This window comes from Myotis daubentonii, chromosome 1 (assembly GCF_963259705.1).
Source record: "Myotis daubentonii chromosome 1, mMyoDau2.1, whole genome shotgun sequence".
NCBI lineage: Eukaryota > Metazoa > Chordata > Mammalia > Chiroptera > Vespertilionidae > Myotis > Myotis daubentonii.
The window spans coordinates 76,201,741-76,227,398 of NC_081840.1; the positions used below are offsets into that span (position 1 = coordinate 76,201,741).

Here is a 25,658-nt window from a genome sequence, read left to right on the forward strand (position 1 = left end):
ACACCCACGTCTTGAGGCAAAGCTAGTCCCGGTTAAGATGGGATTCAGCACATTTGAAAATGAGAGGTCCTCAGACCACAATGCATGAGAATCCCCTAGGCCACTTGCTAAATGCCAATTCCTGGGCCCACAGTGGAGCTGCTGAAGCCAAAGCCTGGGGGTAAAACCCAAGCTCTTTAGGTGATAACTAAGTGCCTAAGGAGGTGCCTCTTTCCTGGACAGAAAGGCCCAAGGAGGAGGACAGGACATAGGCAGACAGACACAGTGTCCCTGTGCCTCAAGACACCTGTTTATTGGGGACACAACTCTGCGACAGGGATGACAGGAATCGTACCAAAAATAGCGACGTCTACAGGACCCCTGAAGGGGCTTAGAAGGGTACAGTGCCCCCCACCCCCACCCATTGTACAAAAATAAACTCTCATGCCTATGGACCAGCAAGGACTGGCAGAGCATCTCCTCAACAGGGGCACAATCCTCTCTGCCAGCCCTGGGAACCCATTCTTTGATCCTCACCCCTGCCACTTCTAAGGCACTGTGACTCCCCGGGGCTGGGTGCATACCGCCCACCCACCCCCCTATGCCCTCCATACCCTTTACCTCTGGTCCACCTGGGGCTGGGATATGGGTCCCACACTGCCCCCCTGCTGGCTGCTCTACCCAACTACCTCTAGTGCTCCCCCGCTCCTGCAGGGTAAGCTCACTAAACTAACAGCCCCTAAGAGGGCTTCCTACCGTTCTTGCCCCCCCAACCCCACCTCTCCGGATCTCAGCAGCCCGGGGCCCTCCTCCCCTTCCTGCAGAGGAGGACTCGGGGGGGTCTCTCCTGATGGTGCTCGGACATAGGGCAGCGACACATCAGCCTGGGGAAGCCGGCGGCCCCGAGCCCGGCGACTGTGGTGCACTTGCAGGTGCAAGGCCATGAGCTCGGGGGCTCCAGTGGCGAAGGGGCAAAAGAGGCAACGGTGGAGGGCACCCCCGGGCCCGGCCTCGCCTCCCGGCCCCGCCCGCAGGGACAGGTCCAGGGGTTCGGCCTCACCGCCTCGCCCATTGCGCAGGGTCCTCCCAGGACTGGCAGGCTTCCTACGGGACCCCGGCGCGGTGCTGCTGGAAGGCCGGGGGCTCGAGGTGCCCTCCACCCAGGTCGCAGGCTGCTGAGCCACCTTGGCTCCAGACGTCTGGGCTGAACCCCGCTGGGAAGGGGGCGGCTCCGGTGGTGGCCCTGGGCCAGCCCCGCTCCTCTGCTCCCGATGGTGGCGCTGCAGATGATACTTGAGCGAGCCAGACTGGGTGCCCGCGTAGTCGCAGTGCGGACACTTGTAGGGGCGCTCGCCTGCGGGAGGGGGGTGCGAGAGGGTCAGAGACGAGATCACTGCCCACCCCCATCCACCTTTCGTTCAACATACAGACCTCCTCTGGCCCAGGAAAGAAACGCTGCCTCTCCCGCCCCCTCGGTTTACTAAAGAAGGGTCTCCCTGCGCCCGCATCTGGCCAGTCCGAAGGCTGGGCTGCCAAAAGCCACAGTCGGCCCTCTCACTTCTCTTCCTGCCCTCCAGGACCCTCCCACCCCGGAGGCTGCCCCCTCACCTGTGTGCACGCGCAAATGCACTTTGAGGTGATGCGCCGAGCGGAATGATTTTCCGCAGAAGGGACAATCTTTGCCGGTGGCCCCCCGGCTCCCTTCAGACCGGTTCCCTCCGACGATCAGCCCATTCTCTTCTGCAATACACACGTTAGGGGACATCAGAGGGGCCCATTGCCCTAACCCTATCAGAGCCAGGCGCCCCAGACCCACCCTTCGTCCCCCTTAGGGTCTGAAACAGCACGTTGGGGGAAATGAGGGGTCGGATTTGCTGAGTGGAGCTGGTGCATTACGAGATCCTTTTTAAAAGGAGGGGAGTGGTGGCGTCAGAGTGGGACCAGATGCGGAAAACCCCAGAGACAGGAGACCCCTTACGTACCCTGCGCGGCAGCGGGCCTTGCCTGGGCCCCCGAAGCAGGTGCAGAGTGCCCCGGGCCCTCCCCTGGGCGTGGGTGCAGCGAGGCCAGAGGGCCCAGCGCCCTGTTTCGGGCCCAGGTCTCCTCCTCGGCCTCCACCACCTCCTCTTCTTCCTCAGGCTCCTCAGCGCGGTGCCGGCGAGCCCGAGCTGGGAGCGCAGAGGGCAAGGGGCGGAAGCCTCCGAAGCTGCGGCCAGCCCCAGACTCGGCGCCCTCGCCATTGGGCCGGGCTTCGCCAGCTCGCAGGCTCAGGTAGCCCAGGAGGCTTGCAGGCTCACGGCGCTCAGCCGGGGTGGGCGCTGGGGCCAAGAGGAGCGTGGGGCCCAGCGGCTCATAGGCCAGCAGGCCCAGGTCAGGAGGTTGGGGAGCCCGGGCAGGCCCAGAGCCAGGGCCCGGGGCACGCAGTGGGCCCAGCTTGCTGGCATGCACCTTCATGTGATTCTTAAGGAACCAGGGCTCCTTGAAGCAACGGCCACACACGGGACACGCATGATCAAAAGAGGCCTTGTGCTTGCGCATGTGGCCCTTGAGAAACCAGGACTGGGTGAAGCTCTGGCCACACACTTGACAACGGAACTCTGGAGGCGCCGGGGGCTCCTCAGGAGCAGCAGGGGCTGGGGTTGCCTCACGTTCGGGCTCCAGCTCCGGCTCCGGCTCCGGCTCCGGCTCCTGCTCGGGCTCAGGGACTGATCTGGGTTCAGGTGGGGGCGGAGGTTGAGGCTGCGGGGCAGCCGAGGTGGCCGCCAGAGGGCGCTCAGGAGCTCCGTGGGCCGTCAGGCTGTGGTGCAGCAGCTCCTCCTCCTGGCTGGAGCCGAAACTGCATAGGCCGCACTTCCAGGGCCTGTGCAGGATGTGCAGGTGGCGTTCCCGCTCCGCTGCGGTGCGAAACTTGCCTTTGCAGAAGGGGCAACGGAAGGTGGATGCTGATGGAGCCTGGGGCCGCACCAGGCTCTCAGTGGCAGGAGTGGCCTGCAGGCCCCCTGAGCTTCGGGCTCTTCCTAACCGGGCCTCGCGCAATAGCGCGCGTTCCTCCAACTCCAGCAACAGGCGTGCGGCGGGACTTCGCGGGCGCTCTGGCTGGTGCGTGCGCAGGTGCGAGCGCAACAGGGCCCGCTGAGCTGCACGGTGGCCGCAGTGTGGGCATTGGAAGGCCTGGGCGCCTGGGTGCGCCCGCAGGTGCAAAGCCAGGATAGAATTGAAGCGGAAGCGCTTTCCGCATACCGGGCAGGGAAAGCGCCTTTCGCCAGCGCGACTCTCAGACCAGCCCACCGCTCCCATTCCTGGAGACCCTGGTCCGTTGGAGTAGCGCTGCAGATCCAGTTCTCCGTCGAAGGCCGGCGGTGAGGGCGCTAAGTGGCCGCCCAGGGCGCGGGGACGTGAGCCCTGTGGAGAAGGATGTATATAGAGCAAAGGGTGGAGAAAGGAGAGCTGTGTGGGGTAAGGACGTGGAGACCCATAGAACCCAAGGGAGGGTGGACTGGGGCCTACACCAAGTACACCCGGCACCCTTCCCACTCAACTTAGGGAAATTGGAGGATGCATGGGAATTGGGTTGTTGCGGACACGGAGATAACTTATAATAAGGGCGGGTCAGAAGGTGAGAGAGGTAGGGAGGGGCGGGGAAGTATGGTTGTAGGTACTTGCAGGTTCAGGCCAGGCTTCACTCACCTCCATGGACCCCTTTCACATTCTTTGGTTCTGGGGAGTTCAGGGAAAAGGAGGAGGAAAAGCTGCTAGTGAAGGCAACAGGTGCTGAAGAGCTAAAGCAAAAGAGAGAGATTTGGAGGAAAAGATAAGTCCTGATTTTCAGCAGTGGAAATAGTCACTCCCAACTCGAGACTCTTAGCACCCTGTATTCCTGAAACCCTTCTCCCTCCTTGCATCCTGAGGCAGGAGGCGGCTGCTGTCTCCAGAACTTGTACTCCTTGATTTGCCAATGCCCAAGCTCCTGAGAACATAGATTTCTTCCCCCAAACACGTTCTAAATGCCTGGTCCAGAACAACTACAACCACCACCACCATCACCATCACCACCACCACCCCCTGGTGGTGGGGGAGACTATCACAGTATAGCCCTCTCTCCTTTAGATTGGGGTGTGCAGCTTGATGAGCAAATGGGGTGGGCTTGCCATGCTCCACAGTTATCCAAGTGGGAACAGTTGCTCTCAGATACCTAACTGACCAGCAAACCAAACATCCTTCCAGACTCCACAGTCCTTCCTTTGCTCTTACCCTGTCTTTCTGTCTTTCCCCCTCATTCTCCCTCCCTCTGCCTGGATTCCTGATCCATTCATTTCCATTCATTACAGAGACTCATTCATGCATGGGAGAGAAACACCTCCCAGCAGCAGCAGTCTGGAGACAGACAGAGGGGGAGGGGCACGAAGGGGGAGAGAGCCAGAAGGAGAGGGAATGAAGAAAGAGTTGGGGGAGGAGTGGAAGTTAAGGGGTGCTGCTGGCCTGGGGAAGGGGCTAAAAACTGCAAATACCGGCTAGGATTCATTCCCGTGTTTCAAACCTTGGGACCTGCAGTTTGCTGGGGCATCTCAGCCCCTTTGTCCAGGGCTGCTCCGAAGCAGGCTTTTCTCCTCTCTGCAGGGGAGAGGCTCGGCTCACACAAGAGGAGGATTACACTGGCTCTGAGCTCAAGAGGCTGGAGTGAGGGACGGGGGGCGGGGCTGGGCCATCTGCACAGATAGGGGCTCAGCACATGCTCTGAGCAGAAAAGGGTTAAAATTCTCCAGGCTAAAATTCCCTGGGCCTGGGATGTGCAGAGGTCCAGTTCTGAGGAAGAAGAGAGCTGAGAGGAAGAGGACTGGGGGGGTGGGGGGGGGGCGGTACGGGGCAGGGGGGGCGGGGAGGGGTTGCTCCTGAACATAAGCTGCAGAGGAGGTTAGCATTAAGACATAGAAGCCATCCCAGAATAAAGATTCATGGAAATAGGCCTGGGAGGCTGACCAGAAGTCAGTCAGTATACCTTCCTGCTTACATATATAATTTTATCTGGTCAAGGCTAGACAAATGTGGACTTAATCAATTTTTTTTTTTTGCCTGAAATAGAAAGAATATTTGATATATAAAGAACTTTTCTTACAATAGGCATGAAATGGGTTACTAAGCAAGAAAAAGACTCAAGCATTACTTTGCTTAAGGATCTTTAATGGAAGAAAATTGGGCCAGAAGTCAGCCCTGCTTATCAGCAAAGAAAAGCTCTGGAGGTCCAAGTTTCTTTAATTTTTGATATTTACTGGATGTGATAACACTCCATGAATGGGTCCTGGCAGCATGACTCAGTGGTTAGAACACTGGCCCATGAACTGAAGGATTCCAGGTTCGATTCTGATCAAGGGCACATATCTAGGTTGCAGGTTCCCCACCCCTGTTGGGGTGCATGCGGGAGGCAACCAATTGATGTGACTCTCTCACATCGATGTTTCTTTCTCTCTCTTTCTCCTCTCTTGCCCTCCCCACTCCCTTCCACTTTCTCTAAAATCAATGGAAGAAGTATCCTTCAGTAAGATTAGCAACAAAAAACAATCAAACAGTGAGTGCATTAATGGGTGGAACAACAAATCCATGTTTCTCTCTAAAATTAATAAATAAAATTAAATAAAACATGGCCCTAGCCGGTTTGGCTCAGTGTATAGAGTGTCGGCCAGCAGGTCAAAAGGGTCCCAGGTTCGATTCCGGTCAAGGGCACAGACCTTGGTTGCAGGCTCCTCCCCAGCCCAGTCAGGATGTGTGCAGGTGGCAACCAATCAATGTTTCTCTCACATCGATATTCCTCTCTGTCTTTTCCTCTCTCTTTCACTCTCTCTGAAAATCAATGGAAAAATATCCTCAGGTGAGAATTTTAAAAAATAAATAAAAAATGAAAAGATTATTTATAAAAAAAAAAATTATTCCCTTGGCCAGCATGGCTCAGTGGTAGAGCACTGACCTATGCACCAGGAGGTCATGGTTTGATTCCTGGTCAGGTTGCATGCCTGGGTTGTGGGCTTGATCCCCAGTGTGGGAGTGCAGGAGGCAGCCAATCAATAATTCTCTCTCATCATTGATGTTTCTATCTCCCTCTCCCCCTCCCTCTCCTGTCTTCTCTGAAGTCAATTATATATATTTTTAAATATATTTTTTAAAAAAGACTCCATGAGCCAGCAGGTACCTGTTACATGTGGAATCTGGGTTAGGGAATTTTATTAACAAGAGGTTAATTAAGAAAGTGTCCTTGTCCAAGGGTCACTAAACAATCTCCACCACACTTTTAATATTTGTATTTCTGTAGCTCCAAATTAGTGCATCCACCCTCATCTTCTGGATTCTAAAAAAAAAAAAAAAAATACCCTTTCTGGGACCAAGAGTGTAGCCAGGCTCACTGAGTAGTATCATGAAAAGTGTAGAATAAGACCGAAGGGTACGAGGCTATTGTGGGCCCAATCAGGCCATTAAAAGCCATGCAACCTTCAGTAAATCACTTAACATCCTAGCTTACTCATCTGTAAAATAAGGGGATTGAACAAATTTATATAGATGGTTCCTTCCTGCTAGAAAGTTTTGTAGTTCTGAGTCACAAGACTTCTGGACCCCAAGTGGAGTTAAAACAAATGGTCATCCCTTCAGTACCATGGAGAGTGCAGTGGGCTACCAGAGGAGCCACTGTGGCCACCTCATACCTAGCTAGAGCTATGAAGTGCTAGAGGGGCCACATTTGACATTTTAACACCACAATTAAGGCACTGAGAAAAGCTAGATTTTTAAAAATTCTTCCCTGGAAGCCATGGGGGAAGGGAGGGGAGAACAGCGGTACCAGAGGGTTTATTTTTGCCTTTTGGATGACACTGAAAATAGATGTAACAAAATAGATGTAACTAGAAGAATTTTAATTAGCTATAAGGAGTGTCCTGACAGTTACAGTTTGTACATCCTGGAATGAGTGAGTGAGGCATCGTATTTGGGTCCATCACATTCTGTTGCTCTCCTGGGGATTCCCGGAACATCCTGGTGTACAGCCAATCTGGTATATTCAGAGGAAGCAGATGGTGGGGGAGGAGGGGGAAGGCTGGGAATACTGCATGGTCATAGCTGACTAACCTATGGGCACATACTCTGATTCTGAGAAGATTCTAGGGCCCCTGAAACTGCCTGTAGGATAGTAAGCAAAATATTTCAGGGGAAGTTGACCTCATATCTGAGGCAAGTAGAGTTGGAATAGGGCAAAGCTTTCTCCCCCACCCCACCCTACCTCCAAAAAAAAAACCCACTGCTTTGTACATAGCAGTTTCTAGGATAGAAATACGGTCATATACAAGACCCATATTGAAACTATATTCCTGAGCAGGGAGACTTTCCCCAAAGGGTGGCCTCAAATCAATAAACCCACTGAGAGACCCTGTAGGCACAATCAAGATCTGACTCACCTCCACACCAAACCAGGTCCCAGGCACCTAATCCGATGAGTTTTCCTCAATAGGAGAAAACAGTGACAGGGCCCAAGATTCTATGAACTGGCTTAGAACCCAGGTCATGCACATATTACTTGTGGGCAATAATCAACAGTTTTCTATAGTCAGGCCCTAACCACCATCCGGGAGACTTGGCCAGACAGTAGCACTGACCTACTTTCCTCCCACACTGGGAATCAGGGGTTATCTTGCCCTTATTTGGGTTCTATAGGTATGCAAGGCCAGGGATAGGGATCAGAAAACTTCCCAAAGCAACAGGCCAATGACTTTTATGTGCGAGGAGAGCTGGTGGAGAAGGGGGTGTGGACCACCAAACCTTACCGAGTAGGAAAGGATGAAAGGTTTGGTGAGAAGATCCTTGGAAACAACAGGGACGGGTACATAGAAACGTCTGCTGGCTGGAGAACCATGATATTTGTCCCTCAAGCCTTGTGGTTCAAAAGTTTGTAGGGTCAAAGTGTAAGGGGCAAGGGTTCAGAACTTCTGAGGTATAGCTGTGGCTAGGGATCTCTCACTGATAATTTCTAATACTTGATGTCTTTCCCCCTATGGGGATTCCTACACCTCCACACGCCCTCTAACAATTATTAACACTGCATTAGACAGGGTTAAAGAAGAGGAATTTCTTAGAGGGTCTACAGTCAAGACCACCTTTATCAAACATCCCAGTAGTTCTTTGTATGGTCTCCTCTCCATAGCCCTCTGAACATCACTGCTCAGGTAGCTCCTCCAAACTGACCCCAGACCACAGCTTGCCCACCTTTTACATTGAGGGTACACTCTCCTGAGTTGGGGGCATGGAATCTCAGTCATGAACTCCAAAAATGGAGCAGGAGGCAAGAGGAAGGTACACCTGCCCCCTACTGCCACCCCACCACGGCCAGTCTTACTCCACAGGCATGTCCCAACCTGACCCCTCTTCTGAAAGTTCTAGATTTGAGGGAGGGGGCATAGAGCAAGCCCTAAGTTCCCTTAACTGGAACTGACCCTAAAAGGTCAGAGTCTTAGCAGCCATATGGGCCCCAGTCCTGGGATGAGGGGGTGGGGGTGGGCAGGAGAGCCTCTGGGAAAATCCATCTCCCACAAGTAGGTTGGCAAGTAGGGCAGGACCTGTGATCCTGCACAAGAGGTCCTTTGAGCGGCACCCCAGACCCTCCCCGGGAAGATAAGCCAGAAGGATGATGGGGGGCAGGGTTGGGAGCCTGGAAGGCCAGGGCTCAGCTACCCAGGCCGGGAGAACAAAAGCTGAGTTGCAGCCGCCTCTGCTGCTGCCGGCGGCCGAGCTCTTTGTGACACTTTGTTTGGGACGCAGAGAGGGAAGCACCCCCCATCCTCTCCCCTCCCCCACCCCTGCTCCCAGAGAGTTTGGGTCCCTTCTCCCTCCTCCATCAGCCCTACCTGGGGAGGGGTGGGGGGCGGCCATCCACTCAGGCTCCCGGCTGTGCAGCCCTGCACCCCAGGCCCCTCGCGCCCTGCCTTCGGGCCCCTACAAAGACGGCTGTCCCCGTCCCCCCCCCCCCCCGCCCCCGCTGGCCTTTCCCCTTTGGTGCCCCCTTTCCCGGCTTCCCCACCTGGCCCCCCTCCCTCGAGACCCCCCTGGCTCTCCAGGCTTCTGAGGCCGCAGCCCCCCCTCCGCCCCCCAGGAGCTCTGGGCGAAGTTTGCTTGGGGTCGAGCCGGCGCCCCTCCCCCGCCCCCGCCCCCTGCACCTGCTCCGAGCCCGGCGCGCGGAGTGGGGGGCCCCCCCTCCGGGAGGGGGGAGGGGGCCGGGGGCGGGGGCCGGGTGGCGGAGGGGGGGCCGGGAGTGGGGGGAGCGGCTACTCACGAGCCCCGAGCGGGCGGCGGCGGAGCGGGCGGCGGCGGCGGCGGCGGCGGGCGGCGGGCCGGCGGCGCGGGCGTCAGCGTTACGTGGGGCCGGGGGAGATGCGCCGGGCCCCGGCCCCCCCGCCCCCGGCCCGGCCCCCGCCCCCTCCCCGGTCCCCCGCCCCCGGCCCTGGCCCGCATTGTGTGCGGCGGGAGGCGGCCCGGCCATTAGCATGCGGGGGGCGGCGCGGCGCGCTGGGAGCCGGGAGCGGGCTCCGGCTCCGGGGACTGGGCGCTGGGCACCCCGGGAGCCGCGCGGGGCGGCCGCCAGGGGCGGGGTGCGGGCCGTGCGGGGACGGGGGGCGCTGTCGGAGGGAGGGGGTGGGGCGCGGACGGTTTCTGCCGGAGACCGGGAGAGATTCGGAAAGGTCATCCCGTCCTTCCCCCAGCCTCCGAGCCGCGCCGCCCCTCCCACCCCAAACCCGGACATACCAGGGAAGGAGTTGGCGCGGCCGCCTTTTCTGCCCCGACATGCACAGACTCGGGAAGTTCTTCCTGGGGTTTTATCTCAAAGCCTCTCCCTTCAATTTGTGTCTCTTTTTGGGGAGGAGGAGGGGCGATGATAGAGATAGCTCATGTCTGCCGTGTAAGAAACATTATTTAAAGTTACTCCTCGGTCCTTTCTGTTCTTGATAAACAATTCCTGCACCTTCCTCTCGAATTCTGTTTTCCATTCCTGAAGTCACTTTACTGGCTCTTCAATACAACAAATATGTACCGAGTGCTTACTGAGCACCCGGCCCTCTGCTCGGCGCGGTGGGGGATGAACGGATGAGGGGGTGTAGCGCCGTCCCTGTAGGAGATGACAATCCGGACAGGGGCTATATGTTTTTAAGTGGTGTAGTCAGATCTAATCAGTAATTACTGAATACCTGTTCACATATTTAACAGTATATAATCCTTACCACTACACTCTGAAATGTTAGGTCGCATTTATAGGTAAGGACAACGAGGCTAAAGAGTCTCTCTCCCCTGGCCTGCCAGCTCAGGGAGCCTCAGTGCAAGCCCAGCACCTCACATTCTGTCAGACCATCCACCGCTACCAAACAAAGTTAGTACACAGCAGTTCTCAGCCATTTTAAGTGTAATTCCCACTCCCCAGGAAAGAAGAGTGGGCACAGTGCTCCAATGAGCATAGGCTCGGCACTGAGCAGGGCATAAGCGGCTCACAAAGAAGGCCGCTTTCCTCACAGAGCCCAGCCTCCCGGGACTAACTCCCAAGGGTCTTCTGGCTCAGTCTTCTTTCATCATCAATAATAATAATGATAATAGCCACTAGCATTTATTGAGCACTTATGTGCAAGGTGTTGGGCTGAGCTGGTTTATATACATTTTCTCCTAATACTCAAAGGAACCCTGTGGTATTATTAACTTCCCTTTATAGGTAAGCAAACAAAAGATTAAGTAACTTGCACAAGGTCAGCCAGGTAGATCTGGAATTTGAACATAGGTCTGGTTGCCTCCAAACCTCAGGCTCTGCATCAAGATGGATCTTTCCTATTTTTGATCTCTAAATATATATTTGGGCCCCGCTGGTTCTGCTTCCTATTGTAGAAATAAATATCCCCAGCTTAGCCTCTGAATAAGCCCTTTAGTATATGGGCATCAGGCACCACAGTATGACCTCATCAGCGCCACTAATGGTTACTAAGCACCCACCATGAGTCAACAACCCTTCACAGTCATATTATTAGCCCCCGTTTTATAACTCAGTTTGAACAAACAGTGGTTCAAATAGGTAGAATAATGTATTCAAGGTCACACAGCTAGGAAAGTGGCAGAGCTGAGATTTTAGTCCGGGTCAGCCTGGCTGCAGGGCTGCAAGGCAACTTGTATCTCTCAAAAATATTAATTGTTGCAATAGCATCCTTCGCAAGACTGACCATTTGGGGACTCTCTTCTATACATGTCTAGCTGCAGGTTATCACTGAGCTAAAAACAATCCCCACTATAATAGGGCACCCCATCCTCTTTGTCAGGGTCCCATCCAGAGAAAATCCTTCAAAAAAGGAAGGAGAGAGGAGAAACCATTCAGAAAGTGACAGATAGGAAGCCAAGGGAATTAAACCTTGCCCGGTTTGGGGACAAAGCTGCAAGTGGTAATGACATGGGAACAATCCAGACAGTAATGTGGGATTTCCCTAGGGAACAGCAAGTTATTTGAGGAGGAAGAAAAGAAAAAGAAAAAGGAGAAAGACTAGATGGAAATGGGGGCGGGGGGCAGAATTAGGGCCCAGGGTGGTAGCATCCATGGGTGAGTGATCAGAAGAGGAACCCAGGACGGGCAGAGATGGAGGCAACAGGAAACAGGAACAAAGCAAGGCAGAGCTGGGCATCTCGTGGACCGAACAGCGGCTGGTATCTACCTACGGCCACTTCCTGGATCCTTAGGCCCTCTTAGGGACCTTTGCCCCACCACACCCCAACCCTGACAGCCTGTCTCAGCCAAGACAAGTCTGTTGTCAGCTCTGAGCCACCAGGCCCCACCAGGACCTCCAAGCCCAGCTGGGTCCCTTGGAGTAGCTGCTTCAGAGTAGGTAGGTGAGAGGTCCTGAGCCTCAACCCCCTGGATATTAGAAGCATGCGGAGGGGCAGCTGAAATAGAGGCTCCTGCATGACCTGTCTCCTGCCTTTTTCCCAGGAAAAAATACCAAACTCAGCAATCAAGGGAGCCATGGGGGACAGAGCTGGTCAGCCAGAGCAAGAGAGACCCAGCCCTCGTCTGGAAAAGCTACAGCATTGGGCAAGGCACAGGCAGAGTGGGCACCTCTTGGTGCTGGCGGTGAGGCCAGGATGCCCTACCCCAAGCTTCAGCATATCCACTTGTACCCCAATTCAATTTCCTCTATGTTTTGTGAACACTTACCATGTGTTTGAAAACGTTAGACTCTGAGAGGGAGGAGGGTGGGGGGAGCATAGAATAAATAAGGCAAAACCCTTAATCTATGAGCAGCTTCCATCATGTGGGGAAAGCACACAGGTAAGTAACTAAACTGTGACATTAAGCGGAACAGATTAAATGATATCCCCTTCCTTCACTGGCCTTGGTTGGCTACTTCCCACCACCAGGCATTCCGGCCAATTGCAGGGGGTGGGAGGAGGGAGGGGGTCCCTGACAGTTCCCTGCATCTGGCCTCCAGGTGAGCCAACTATGGCTAGCAGTGGCTGTGGTGCCCTTGGCTGTCTCAGTTGCCTGCCTGAACTCTGCTTGTCACATGGCCACAGCACTGCCGCTTGGACCTGGAGCATTGGTAAGATCCACCACAACAGAGGACGGAAGAAAGATCCTGGGGGCCCTTCACTAATAGGACCAGAGCTCAACACTTGCCTTTCTCCCCATTCAGGGTCTCCTCACTGGGATTGTTACCCTTGAGCTGCGCAGAGCACCCCGCCTTTGGAAGGTGAGAGGGGAAGTAAATGCAGTACTACTCTTTGACCACCCAAAACACACACACACACACACACACACACACACACACCACACCCCTCAACCTAGAAAGTGGCTCTCCAAGCTAATCCTGTCAGCTCTCTGCCTGACAGTCCTAAAAGACTAAGGCAAAAAGCAAAAAACATGGAGGGCTGAGGGCCCTGTTAGGAGAATAAAAGCTGAGTCCTGTTTTCGGGTAGGTGCAGTTTGGGCTTGGGGTTGCAACGAGTCCCCTTAGGCCAGGCAGGGCTGAACTGGTTCACTGGCAGGTGCGCGCCATGATGATATTCAACACCGTCAATCTGATCTTTGGCTTCATTGTGGTGGTGGTTGAGGTGATGAAGACAGCCTTGGGGCCTGCAGCACCTGCCTCCTCCATGGTACCGGTGAGTAAAGGAGAAGATGGGAAGATGAGGAGGCAAAAGGAGCCGGAGAGGGATAAGGGCAGGGGCAAACAGGTGTTGGTTCCCCGGTAGCATCTTCAGCCTTGTCTACCTGCAGCTGGAAGGCTTGTTGGTGCTGGAGCTCAGTGCTGAGGCTTTCACCCTAGGAGGAGTGCTGGTCTCAGCGTATTCCCTACTCCTGCTAAACCAGAGGAAGCCAGGATGCTGCAGGAGACAGAGTCTGCACTACCAGGAACTGCAGGAGGTACTGAGGGCAGGGCGGAAAATATGGAGCAGCTACCTAGAGCTCATTTTTTTTCCATGGCTATTTTGGCCAGTGGCACTTAAAGGAAAACAATGGGGCAGGGAGGAAAGGAAGTGGTCCTAGACCTAGACTCATGCTAATTGGTTTTCTGACTGGACATACCTCCCTTAGTGGTGGGTAAGAGGGAATTGGATGTCTAAATGGTTGGACCCAGAAATGTGGGAGAGCATTAGAAAGCTGCCTAAATATTAGGACTATAGGAACACAAGGAAAAAAAAATGAGAGAGGAGGAGGAAGTTGCTTTTGTCGAGGATTCCTCCTTTCCCACCCCTCACACTTCTGTCTGGTTTTCAGGGTCTCTCTGAGTTGGAGGAAGTTACTGATTTGGAGAACGGTCCCGCGGTGGCTAGCACAGCAAACCGAACAACTGAATGAGGCGGCAAGGAGAGCAGACAAGTGCTGCTCTCCTACCTGTGGGAGCGTTCTCCGGACCCTACTGCACCCCACCAAACTCAGAAAGCAGATGGAGGCCCTGGAGACCTGCATGCAATCCAGTGGGAATACCTTCCATTTCCACTCAGACTAGCCCCCTTTCTCGTCTAGGGGAAGCTATACCTAGACCAGATTCTTCCCTCACCCCATTGCCCTGAAAAGCTGCCCCCCTGCAGGACATCCTTAGGCTAACGTTCAGCTTCCCCCCTTCCATCCTTACCCACCCCCGTCCCATATAGCTTCAAATCTTCCTCATCTCACTATGTCCCTTCTTTCCACCTTTCATAATCCCATCCACTCCAAGCCCAGGTTCCCATACGCGGCGACTCTCTGATATCAGTTCTTGGGCGCTTTAGTTCTCCCCCACCGACTGGTTCCGTACTCCAGCGGAGACTACAAGTCCCATGATGCCCCGTACCCCCGCGGCCTGCTGGGAAATAAAGAGCTTTTTCTCCGCGGTGAGGGCGCTGTGCATCTGCTGAGTGACGTGAGGAGCAGAAAGTCCGGGCCTAGCCGACTTTCCTCGGACGCGACCACTGGCCCGGCGTTCAGGGAGGAGCCAGGCGGGTTATTCCGAAAGGGGGCGCCGCTACCCCAACCAGGGCAACTGAGAGCTGACTGTGGCCCCATGATCCTCTCTCTGGCAGCTTCGGAAACCCGCAGGCGGTGGGGGATGGCCCTCGGCAAAGCCGGGGTTCCCCAAATGCTGTCATCGCGCCCCCTCTGACGGTGCCCAAGTCTAAAGTCCTGAGACTTGGAGCGCGCGCGAGAAGGGGGTTGGAGATGATGAGTCAGAAGCCCAGGGCCCTGCACGCCGCCCTCCCCCGAAGTCTGGCCGCCTGAGAAGGTCCGGCTCCCAGGGCAGACAGGTGGACGGGGCAGGAAGAGGGGGGGGCGCGGCGGCTCGACCTGAGACTTTCCCGCCTCTGCGAGCACGCGGTGGAAGGAGCCCGCTGCCGCCACCCCTTCTCGCCCAGGCGGGAGTGGGAATGCGCAGGCGCAGCCTCTCGCGGCCCGGCCGACCTTTGATCCCGGCGGCCGTCTGGTGGCCGGAGCTCGTGTTGCGCACAACCCCCACCGTTTGTGAACTTTGCAAGTGTGCAAAGATGACAAGCACAAGTGGGCTTGAGAAAAGCCCAGAAAAACCGGTAGAGGCCCCGGAGTCCTAACCAGGGCAGCTTAGGAGCCCGACTAGAAATTGCCCAGAGCTGGAGGACTTCAAAGAACTCACCCCACATTCACATAGTGCCCGGGATGGGTGTGCGCCGCACACTCATTTTTGCTCCCACTTGAGAAGGCTTCTTTCCCTCGGAGAATGCTGCTTCTCCGAAGTTGGCCAAGCCCAGGCACCAGCGAGGAAAGAGCGCAGCCTGGCTGCCTTGCCCTAACATTGCAGCGGTGCCAGCGGCAACTCCTTTCTGTTGGTGACACCTTGGGAGTGGTAATAGGCGCCCTATGACAAGGTTATGTGAGTGCTAGTGGGTGGGGATAGTTCTGGGATTAGGTTTTGGAACGGAAAAAGGATCCGGGCCGCTCTCTTCTCTTCCCAGTCCAACTGCCGGAATAATGGCAAGCTCATGTGGGAAGGATTCCGAAAATAATTTTCTTCCAAGTTAGAAGGTGGCGGTGGATGAGGAAATTAGGGGTGTAAAAAAAAAAAAAAATCAACAATTGATTCTCACTGTCTTCCAGATAGGAACTACAAATTTTAGTGACATGATCAGGTCTAGGAATTGCATTCTAGTTCTTGAAAAAGTTCAGTGACCATGCAAATGAGTCCTTGTAGCAGTCAGGTTGGGCTATGATGTGGTAACAGTTCCAAAATCGCAATGGCTTAAAACCACAGAGGTTTATCTCACACTACATGTCTAGCGTAGTAGGCAGGCGCCTCTGCTCATTATAAGTTACTCAGGTTCCCAAGCAGATGGACCTCCACCACTTCGAGATCCTGCCATGTCACTATGAAGCTTAGAGCACCCCCACACCCCTTCCCGGAGCATGAAGAATTGTTCATGAGCTCTTAAATGCTTCTGCCTCAGAGGGACAAATACCACTTCCACTCGAACTTGACTGGCCAAGGCGAGTCATATAGCCACACCCAACTTCAAGACAGCTAGACGGGCAGGCTTTTCATATTCCTGTAAGGAGAAGGGAAGCAGAAATAGTCATTAAAAAAGAAAAGTTAAACATTTGCAGTGATACTTGAACAGCTTAGCAGTTGGAACTCATCTATTCTAGCAGTTATGTCCGTATCTACTTCTTTGGCTTTGTTGCATGAATCACTAAATGAAGTTCTTGATAGAAACTTTCTCCCCAAAATTAACAGAACTGAAAGAGGAAATCTAAAGATTCTGGAGTTTTTTGTTTGTTTTTTAAATATATATACTTTTTATTGATTTCAGAGAGGAAGGGAGAGGGGGAGAGAGAAACATCAATGATGAGAGAGAATCATTGATCAGCTGGCCTCCTGCACACCCCACACTGGGATTGAGCCCACAACCAGGGCATGTGCCCTTGACCGGAATCGAACCTGGGACCCTTCAGTCCGAAGGCTGACACTCTATCCACTGAGCCAAACCGGCCAGGGCTAAAGATTCTGGTTTTGTTGTATAAGTTTGGGTGAATCAAACTTCTCTGAACTATGTTTTGCTTACATTGGGATAATAATCACAGTATTTAACTTCTCTACTGACATATCAAGGCTAAAATGGATTCACACATAGAAAATAATTTAAAACTATAAAGCCCGTCAGAGGTTGAAATTAAATTGCCTTTAGAGATGAGGAGTAGTGAAAATGAGTGAAACGGTATAAGGTAATAGGGAGTGGTGTGAACTGTGGTAAAGTAATAAGCATACATTCTATTTAATGGCCTTCCCCCCGCTCAACTCCATCCAAACATACGCCATGTGGGACTGTGAGCCTAGTATTGCCATAGTTCCAGTTTTCCTATAAAAGTAAAAAATTCTGGCTTTTAAATGTGAAATCATCTTATTTTAAAATGTTAATAACTAATTTTTTTAAAAATATATTTTATTGATTTTTTTACAGAGAGTTAGAAACATCGATGAGAGAGAAACGTCGATCAGCTGCCTCCTGCACACCTCCTACTGGGGATGTGCCCGCAACCCAGGTACATGCCCTTGACCGGAATCGAACCTGGGACCTTTCAGTCCGCAGGCCGACGCTCTATCCACTGAGCCAAACCGGTTTCGGCAACTAATTTTTTTTTAATTGACCAGACTCAGGCTGTTGTCCTTCAATTATAGTCTCTCCATTATACAAACATGGTAGGGATTGTGGACAAAAAGGGCCCCATACTAAACCTGACAAGCTCAGGGGAGGCCTACATGGTGGCCTCACAAACTCAGAAACCAAATTAACCACATAGGATGGTCTGAAATTAAAAGTTCATGATAGGTAGTCATGTCCTAGGCTGGCATTTTTCCCTAACAAAAGTCAAACTGAGCTTGTCTGTCATGTTTTTTTGTATGTATAATAACATACCTGTTAACATATCTTTGGAATATCAATATCAAAGTAACTTCCTTTTTTCTGGACCCATCAAAGCACAACCACTGCACAGAGCAGACCACAAATCCCCTCATTGTTATTATTAACTAGAGGCCTGGTGCACGAAATTGATGCACCAGGGTGGGGTGTCCCTCAGCCCGGCCTGCACCCTTTCGCAGTCCAGGAGCCCTCAGGGAGCCCTCGCGGGGAGCGGGCCTAAGCCTGCAGTTGGACATCCTTAGCACTGCCGCGGAGGCTGTGAGCCTGGCTTCTGGCTGAGCGGCACCCCCCCTGTGGGAGCGCACTGACCACCAGGGGGCAGCTCTGGCTCTCCAACATCCCCTAAGGGGTCCCGGATTGTGAGAGGGCACAGGCCAGGTCAAGGGACCCTACTGGTGCATGATCGAGGCCAGGGAGGGACGCAGGAGGTTGGCCAGCCAGCAAGGGACTGTGAGAGGGCTCCAGGGCATGTCCAGCCCATCTCGCTTAGTCCCAATCGGCTGGACCCCAGCAGCAAGCTAACCTACCGGTTGGGGTGTCTGCCCCCTGGTGGTCAGTGCATGTCATAGTGAGAGGTTGAGCAGCCTTAGCATATCATTAGCATATTATGCTTTGATTGGTTGAACAGATGACCAGACAACTGGACACTTAGAATATTAGGCTTTTATTATATAGGATTGTTAATTGTTAACTATCCTACACCCACCTATGTAAAATAAGTGTGTGTCTATTGCTTGTACTTTCTATCCAGTCCCAGAGATCTCCACCCCACCTTTTGTTTTCTCTTGCCTTCCTAATCTATTGCCAGTAAATTTCATGTAACCCCCTTATGTCTTCCCTTTGATTCTGATGTTTAGCATAAGTGGCACAATTGCCATTTTCCTGAGCATTTTCTCAATCCATTGATATCATGCTTCTCAGCAATTATCATCAGTTTGACTCAAATAAACTCATTTTTTTCTCTCTTTTTTTTGTATTTTTTGTTTTTGATCCTTTTTTAATCAAATAAACTCATAAAAATCCTTACAGGTTTGGACTTTTCTTACATTGACAGAATTGAGGTTTTAGATGTGCAATACGGTTTTTGTAGGCTTTCCAGGCCTTTTCTGAAATTCACGTCTTGGAGAGGTTTAACATTATGTTCTTAAAACTTTTAAAATCAAACCACTCTATGGCATTGGTTCTCAAGCAGCCTTTAGTCCCCCAGGGGTTATTTGGCAATGACTAGAGACATTTTTGGTGGTAACAACTGGGGGAGGGAGAGATGTGTAACAAAAGGAGCATTAGTAAGTCAGCTCAGAGATTTAGTCCCAATGCTACTAATGCCCCTTTCCTGTGCACTATCCTCTGCCAGCTGCAAGTGAAGACTGTCTGTGAGGCTTGTCCTGTGACCTCATTATTACCCCTCCCTCCTGCCTAGTGCCAGAGTCCCTGGCTACTCCCTGAAAGCATTCTACTTTGTTGCAATGCTTCCCAACAAAGTATCTATCCCTTGGTCAGTTTGGCAGCTTCTGTGGAAGTAACTCATATTTTACTTAAATTGCTGCCTATTGAAACTTCACAGGAAGAAGTGACTGTGACATGGCTCCTGCTGACGTCAGTTTTTGAAGGCCTTGGCCAATGTACCTAGCTTTAAGCATTGGAGAACTGTCCTATTCATATGGCTTCATATGCAGCTGAACTCTGCGGTGGGTGGGAAATTCTCCGTGTTGATGCGTTTTACCCTCATTTCTTTTTCAGACATGTATTCTGGCCTTGAATACATGATTAAAAGCATTACAGGCAACGAATGATATTTCCCAAATGAAATGAGCTGCTTTTGCAGATGGTTCAGGTTTTGCGGCCCGGGTGTGTCCTCTGCTGCCATCTCGTGGCCTCCCGGCTGCCCGGGTTGAGGTCTCAGAGAGCCTTCCGCAAGGTAATGGCGTGTGGCAGCGGCTTAGTTGGAGAAAGGATCTCTGCACGCTGCCGGCGCTGCCCAAATCCCTCCCCTGCAATGAGTCCGCCAGGCCAGCGGCACACTCAGCTTGGCGCGGACCTGGACATTGCGAGCAGGCGGGGAAGCGCAGGGCCCTTCCGAGTCATCCTCACCCGTGTGGGCCTCTGTCTGTTATGCAATCCTGGAAATGAGCCACGCCACGGAAATCAGTAAACTCAACTGTCTAGGAGTAATCCGAGCTGACCTCGCCTGCTTGGCCTGATGAATCCTGGGTAGCGACTCACCCCTCTCCACCTGGGACTGAGATGTTCTTAATCTCAGTGAGGAAAGATTATTTAGTGGAGTTTCTGGATTTCATTTTCTTGTCCGGGCCCATTTTGTGCTGCTCTGTGTCCATGCCCATCATCTTGGCTTGCCCCGCGGTGCTGCCTCAAGTGTGATATTTGATTGATGAGTTGAGCAGAACAGTGGCAGTGTTGTCACTGGGTGACAGTGTTTCCTATAAATAGGGCAGGGTCTGTGCACCGAGGGGATCAGAGGCCCCTCTCCAGAGCACGGGGAGCCTGGGAGACTGCCCTGAGCTGAACTGGTGACTGGGCAGTGACTCAGCACAGGAGAAAAGGCTGGAAAACATTTTTACTTGGCGCCTTTTTTCCCTAATTATAATAATGTGTTAAAAACGTTCCAGTTTGTTAAAGCAAATCTGTGAAACTGTCCCTACTGTTTGCCCCTCTTGTACACTTTACATTTGTGTGTGTGTGTGTGTGTTTTTATGAGGGCTCTGACTCTACCACTCCCCCATTTCCCCTAACCCCAGAAGAGGAGAAATGAGGAGGAGGGGAAACCACTGTCTTTGATGTTTTAACCTGCTTTCCCTGTATAAAATTCAGAGGGAAGAGCCTCCTTGTACAATTTCCTTAGGCCTCAGGCCAGAGATAACCTGTTACTAAGCTGCCATGTGTTGCTTCTCTTTGAAATTCAGATGCCATTTACTAAATGGGAGTTGTTTCTGTTTCTTTTGTTTTACCTTCTTTTCTATGTTTTTTTCTGCCTTATTTAATTTATATTTTACTAGAGGCCTGGTGCACAACATTCATGCACTGGGGGGCAGGGGATTCCCTCAGCCTGGCCCCCTCCCTCTCGCAGTCCACGCCCACCCCGGTCCCATGGGCCTAAGCGGGCAGGTGTACATCCTCCAAGGGGTCCTTAGCGCTGCCTCCTTAGCGCTGCCTTGGAGGCAAGAGAGGCTCCCAACACTGCCACTGCGCTCGCCAGCCAGCCAGCCGTGAGCCTGGCTTCTGGCTGAGTGGCGTTCCCACAGGGGGAGCACACTGACCATCAGGAGGCAGCTCCTGCATTGAGCATCTGCCCCCTGGTGGTCAGTGTGTGTCATAGCAACCGGTCGTTCCACCCTTCGCTCGATTTGCATATTAGGGTTTTATTATATAGGACTATTGGCCCAATGCACGAAATTTGTGCAAGAGTAGGCCTTCCTTCCCCCGGCTGGCGGCACCAGCTTTCCTCTGGCACCCGGGACTCAAGCTTGCTTCCTCCAGCCGCCGGCAGGCACCTGGGACCCGGGCTGGCTTCCCTCTGTCCCCAGCTTCATCAGGAAGGACATCCCAAAGGATGTCTGGTCTAATTAGCATATTACCCTTTTATTATTATAGATGTTGCATGTTTTCTTGATTCTATTTATCTTAATTTTAGGCTTATTTTTCTTACCAGAAACTCTTCCTGTGTTCTGTCTAGAGTTAATGAGTTGTCTGTGTTGATTCTAGTCTATTTTACCTTGCCTTTGTAAAGTTTTCTTGTTTAAAATATTTTTCCCCAAGTCCCAATCCCAAGGTACAATTTAAGCTGTTTTACCTTTTTATAATATGTGTTTCCTTTATATATAAAGAAAATGCTATGCACCTACTCTTATGCTTTAGGTAAAGCAAGAGGACTCAAAGGAAGTCATGGCATAGAAGAAACAGAACTGATGTCTTTATAAATCTCAAGATAATTATGATGAAGAGAAACTGTTCTTTGTGAGCCTAAGAAGTGAAGCTGGGTCCAGTGGCTACTTTTGTTGTTGTTGTATTTTTAAATCGATTTGAGAAAGAGAGGAAGGGAAGGAAGGACAGAGGGAGGGAGGGAGGGAGAGAGGGACATTGATTTATTGTTCCATTTAGTTGTGCAGTTATTGGTTGATTCTTCTATGTGGCCTGACAGGGGATCGAGCCCACAACCTTGATGTATCAGGATGATGCTCTATCCAATTGAGCTACCTGGCCAAGGCCAATGGTTACTTGTTATAGAGAGACCAAAAAAGAGAAGAAACTGAACACTTTTCCAAAGATGAGCTGCTTTGAAATTGGACTCTGAACCTCTGGATATGTTGGAGGTATTTCGTGCAATGCACTTCTGCGCTGATTGGTTATTGAAGCAAATATCAGCTCAATGGTTGGGATAGATGACCTTTAATTTCTTCTCTAACACTAGGATCTGGTTTCTCAGTGGCACTGATGTCTTTTAATTGTCCATCCAAGTTCTCTAATATGAATGACTGGCCCTCAGCAACATTCTAAAGTAAGGTGTAAGTATTCTGCTAGTCCTTAGAACAGAGTTTGTCAACTCTGGCACTACTTACATTTGGGCCAGGTAATTCTTTGTTGTGGAAGGGTATCCTCTGCATTGTAGAATATTTAGCAACATCCCTGGCCTCAATCCACTAGATACCAGTAGCACAACCTCTCCCCAGTTGTAACAATCAAAAATCTACAGCCATTTCCCTGGCCAGGTGGCTTGGTTGGTTGAGTGTCATCCCATGCACCAAAAGGTTGCAGGTTTGATTCCCAGTTGGGGCACATGCCTAGATTATGGGCTTGATCCCCGGAAGGGGGCATTCAAAAGGCAGCCAATCAATGTTTCACTCTCACAGCGTTGTTTCTCTCTCTCCCTCTCCTTTCCTCTCGCTCTAAACACACACACACACACACAAAACAAACAAAAGAAAACAAAAAAATCTACAGACATTGTTAAATGTCCTCTGTGGCTCTAAATAGCCGCCCTCCTTGAAAACTAGTGCCATAAAGAGATATAATAAGAAAGAACTTAATGTCTAACTTCTCCAAGATTCTTCTATTTAAAAAGAGACCTACAAGAACCATATTACACACCCAAAACCTGAAATCCTCCCCTTGTGTTTACACCCTACTCTCCCTTCTGAATTTTCTATCTTAACTGGTGTTATCACTTGGTCACATAAGCTGAATACTAAACTCCTCTCCCTCAAATAGTCAATAATGTAATAGCTATGTATGGAGCCAGGTGGGTATTAGACTTATCAGAGGGATCACTTCATACATTTTATAAATGTCTAACTACTATTATGTAAACTTTTTAAAATAAATAAACTCATCTCCCTCATTTCCTATAGCCAGTTACTCACTATATTCTATAGATTTTTCTGCTCTTGAATGAGTCCTTTTCTCTTCATCACCACCTTTCACTTGGACCACAGAAAAAATTTCCTAAATAGTTTCTATGTCTCCCAGTTTGTCCTTTTCAGATACCTTTCAAATTAGCCACCTAAATGTGACCACCAGCTTCCCTGCTTAAAGCCCTTAGTTGTGCCCTGGCTGGTATGGCTTGGGTGGAGTGTCATCCATGCACCAAAAGATGGTGGGTTTGATTCCTGGTCAGGGTGAGTGCTGGAGGCAACCTCTCTCTCCTCTCCTCTCCTCTCCTCTCCTCTCCTCTCCTCTCCTCTCCTCTCCTCTCCTCTCCTCTCCTCTCCTCTCCTCTCCTCTCCTCTCCTCTCCTCTCCTCCTCTCCCCTCCCCTCTTCTCTCCTCTCCTCTCCTCTCCTCTCTCTCTCTCTTTAATTTCTTTTCTCTAAAATAAAAATAAAATTTTAAAGTCCTTAGTTATCCCCATCACCTATAACAGTGATGGCGAACCTATGACACGCGTGTCAGAGGTGACACGCGAGCTCATTTTTTGGTTGATTTTTCTTTGTTAAATGGCATTTAAATATATAAAATAAATATCAAAAATATAAATCTTTGTTCCACTGTGGTTTCAAATATCAAAAAATTTCTATATGTGACACGGCACCAGAGTTAAGTTAGGGTTTTTCAAAATGCTGCCACGCCGAGCTCAAAAGGTTTGCCATCACTGACCTATAAGTTTAAGTCCAAGCTTTTTTATTAATCTTTTTTTTTAATGTATTTTATTGATTTTTTACAGAGAGGAAGGGAGAGAGATAGAGAGTTAGAAACATCGATGAGAGAGAAACATCGATCAGCTGCCTCCCGCACATCTCCTACTGGGGATGTGTCTGCAACCCAGGTACATGCCCTTGACCGGAATCGAACCTGGGACCCTTCAGTCCGCAGGCCGACTCTCTATCCACTGAGCCAAGCTGGTTTCGGCAAGTCCAAGCTTTTTAAAATGGTGTAATGGCCCCTGTGATCTGGCCCCTGCCTGTGTTTCCAGTGTCATCTCCCACACCCCCTTCCTTGCACTTAACTCTTCAGTGACAACAGTCTGAGGACGGTGGCATGCAGCCTTAAAGAAAGTTTCTTTAAATTATTAACATGTATGATAAACACTTCCACCCCATCTTTGAGCTTCACCCCCTCCCTCTCCCTCTTTTTTCATTTTTGATTAGCCCAAGGATGACGATGATGACAGCACTGACTCAGTACAAGGCTGGATGGGTCAGGGCTGTGTGTTTGCACAGTAGTGAGAAGTTAAAACAATTAAAACACTAATGGGAAGTCAAAGCCATATCATGTCAAAACATCTCACTTTGGCACATATGTTTCTTACTTCCATGCCTACTTCAAGCTGTGGTATCTAGCGTTAGCCCCTTACCAGCCCCTCGTGTCGCTATCTGCAGCTGATCCTTACAGACTCAGCTCAGGCCTCACCTACTTTGGGAAGCTTCCCTGAGGTCTTCCCCCAACTCCTTTCCCATAGCAGAAGGAAGAAAAACAATCATTATCACAGCAGACAGAGAGTCAGCACCGTGAAGGGTCTTCACACAAAAACTTTACTAAAATAACCCTTATCTTCCATCAATTTCCCCTTCGTGTTTACTTTCCCACAATGTACCACTCCCGTAAGTCCAAACCCCTTTTCCTTTGTCTTGTCACTTCACAATTTCTCACCTTGTATTTTAAAAATAGTATATAATCCCCTGTGTCTAATCACCTCTTTGTGTCTTTTTTTTTGTTTCTTTAACAAATGTGCCTTAAATGTTTTTCTTTGATTAATTTTAGAGAGAGAGGAAGGGGGGAGAGAGAGAGAGAGAGAGAGAGAGAGAGAGAGAGAGAGAGAGAGAGAGAGATCAGTTGTTCCACTTATTTATGCATTCATTGGTTGATTGTGCCCTAACTGGGGATTGAATCCACAACATTGACAAATGCCAATAAGCAAATGAAAATGATGTTGAACATCATTAGTCATTAGGGAAATGCAATTCGAAACCATGAGATACCACTTCACCACTTCACCTCTGCCAGGATAACTATAAAAAATGACAATGGAAAATAAACAAGTGTTTTCAAGGATGTGGAGAAATTAGAACTCTCATGTATTGCTGATAGGAGTTTAAAATGCTACGGTGGGAAATAGTTTCATGGACCGTGGCCAGATAACTCGGTTAGAGTGTCAACCCAATACACCAAGGTTTCAGGTTCAGTCCTGGTCAGGGCACATACAAGAAGCAAAGCAACCAGTGAATGCATAAATAAGTGGGACAACAAATCTCTCTCTCTCTCTCTCTCTCTCTCTCTCTCTCTCTCTCTCTCTCTCTCTCTCAAAATCAATCAATAAAAAATTTAAAAAAAAAAAATAACGTGGCAGTTCCTCAATAGGTTAGGCATAGAATTACCACATGATCTAGCAATTCCACTCATATACCAAATAGGCGTTTAAACCAACCAACAAACAAACAAATAAAAAGCACACGAACATTCGAGGCAGCACTATTCACAGTTGTCAAAAGGTGGAATCAACTCAAATGTCCATCAACTGATGAATGAATAAACAACATGTGGCATATATCCATATGATGGAAAATTTGATATTCCAACATGCTACAAAATGGATGAACCCAGAAAATATTATGTTAAGAAGCCAGACACAAAAGGACACACATTGTATGATTCCATTAATCTGAAATACCTAAAATAGGCAAATTTATAGAAACAGAAAGCATGTCAGTGGTTGCCAAGGGCTGGGGGAAGGAAAGAGCAGGGAGTGACCACTTACTGGCTACCGGGTTTCTTTTTGCAAAGCTGAAAATGTTCTGGAGCTAGATAATAGAT

General features: G+C 50.8%; 2 protein-coding genes across 7 annotated transcripts; one reads left to right on the plus strand and one right to left on the minus strand.

Annotated features, from left to right (window-relative positions):
• Positions 1 to 267: 267 nt before the first annotated feature.
• Positions 268 to 15,268, minus strand: ZNF219 (zinc finger protein 219). 4 transcript variants are annotated; one of them, XM_059706779.1, is made up of 5 exons: positions 15,117 to 15,268; positions 3,667 to 3,758; positions 1,962 to 3,381; positions 1,588 to 1,719; positions 268 to 1,333 (listed from the first exon to the last, which is right to left on the minus strand). In XM_059706779.1, exons 2-5 carry the CDS (start codon positions 3,670 to 3,672, stop codon positions 732 to 734), a joined length of 2,160 nt encoding a protein of 719 aa, XP_059562762.1. In that variant the 5' UTR covers positions 3,673 to 3,758; positions 15,117 to 15,268; the 3' UTR covers positions 268 to 731. The 4 variants fall into 4 exon arrangements, with proteins under 4 accessions (XP_059562762.1, XP_059562770.1, XP_059562744.1 ...); XM_059706787.1 differs by lacking the exon at positions 15,117 to 15,268 and adding an exon at positions 9,751 to 9,847; XM_059706761.1 differs by lacking the exon at positions 15,117 to 15,268 and adding an exon at positions 9,281 to 9,690.
• On the plus strand, positions 11,735 to 13,982 carry TMEM253 (transmembrane protein 253). Of its 3 annotated transcripts, XM_059706799.1 has the most exons (7): positions 11,736 to 11,859; positions 11,960 to 12,100; positions 12,459 to 12,569; positions 12,663 to 12,719; positions 13,015 to 13,131; positions 13,247 to 13,393; positions 13,748 to 13,982. In XM_059706799.1, exons 2-7 carry the CDS (start codon positions 11,993 to 11,995, stop codon positions 13,826 to 13,828), a joined length of 621 nt encoding a protein of 206 aa, XP_059562782.1. In that variant the 5' UTR covers positions 11,736 to 11,859; positions 11,960 to 11,992; the 3' UTR covers positions 13,829 to 13,982. The 3 variants fall into 3 exon arrangements, with proteins under 3 accessions (XP_059562789.1, XP_059562782.1, XP_059562799.1); XM_059706806.1 differs by lacking the exon at positions 13,015 to 13,131 and having other exon boundaries at positions 11,735 to 11,859; XM_059706816.1 differs by lacking the exon at positions 11,960 to 12,100 and having other exon boundaries at positions 11,745 to 11,855.
• Positions 15,269 to 25,658: the final 10,390 nt, after the last annotated feature.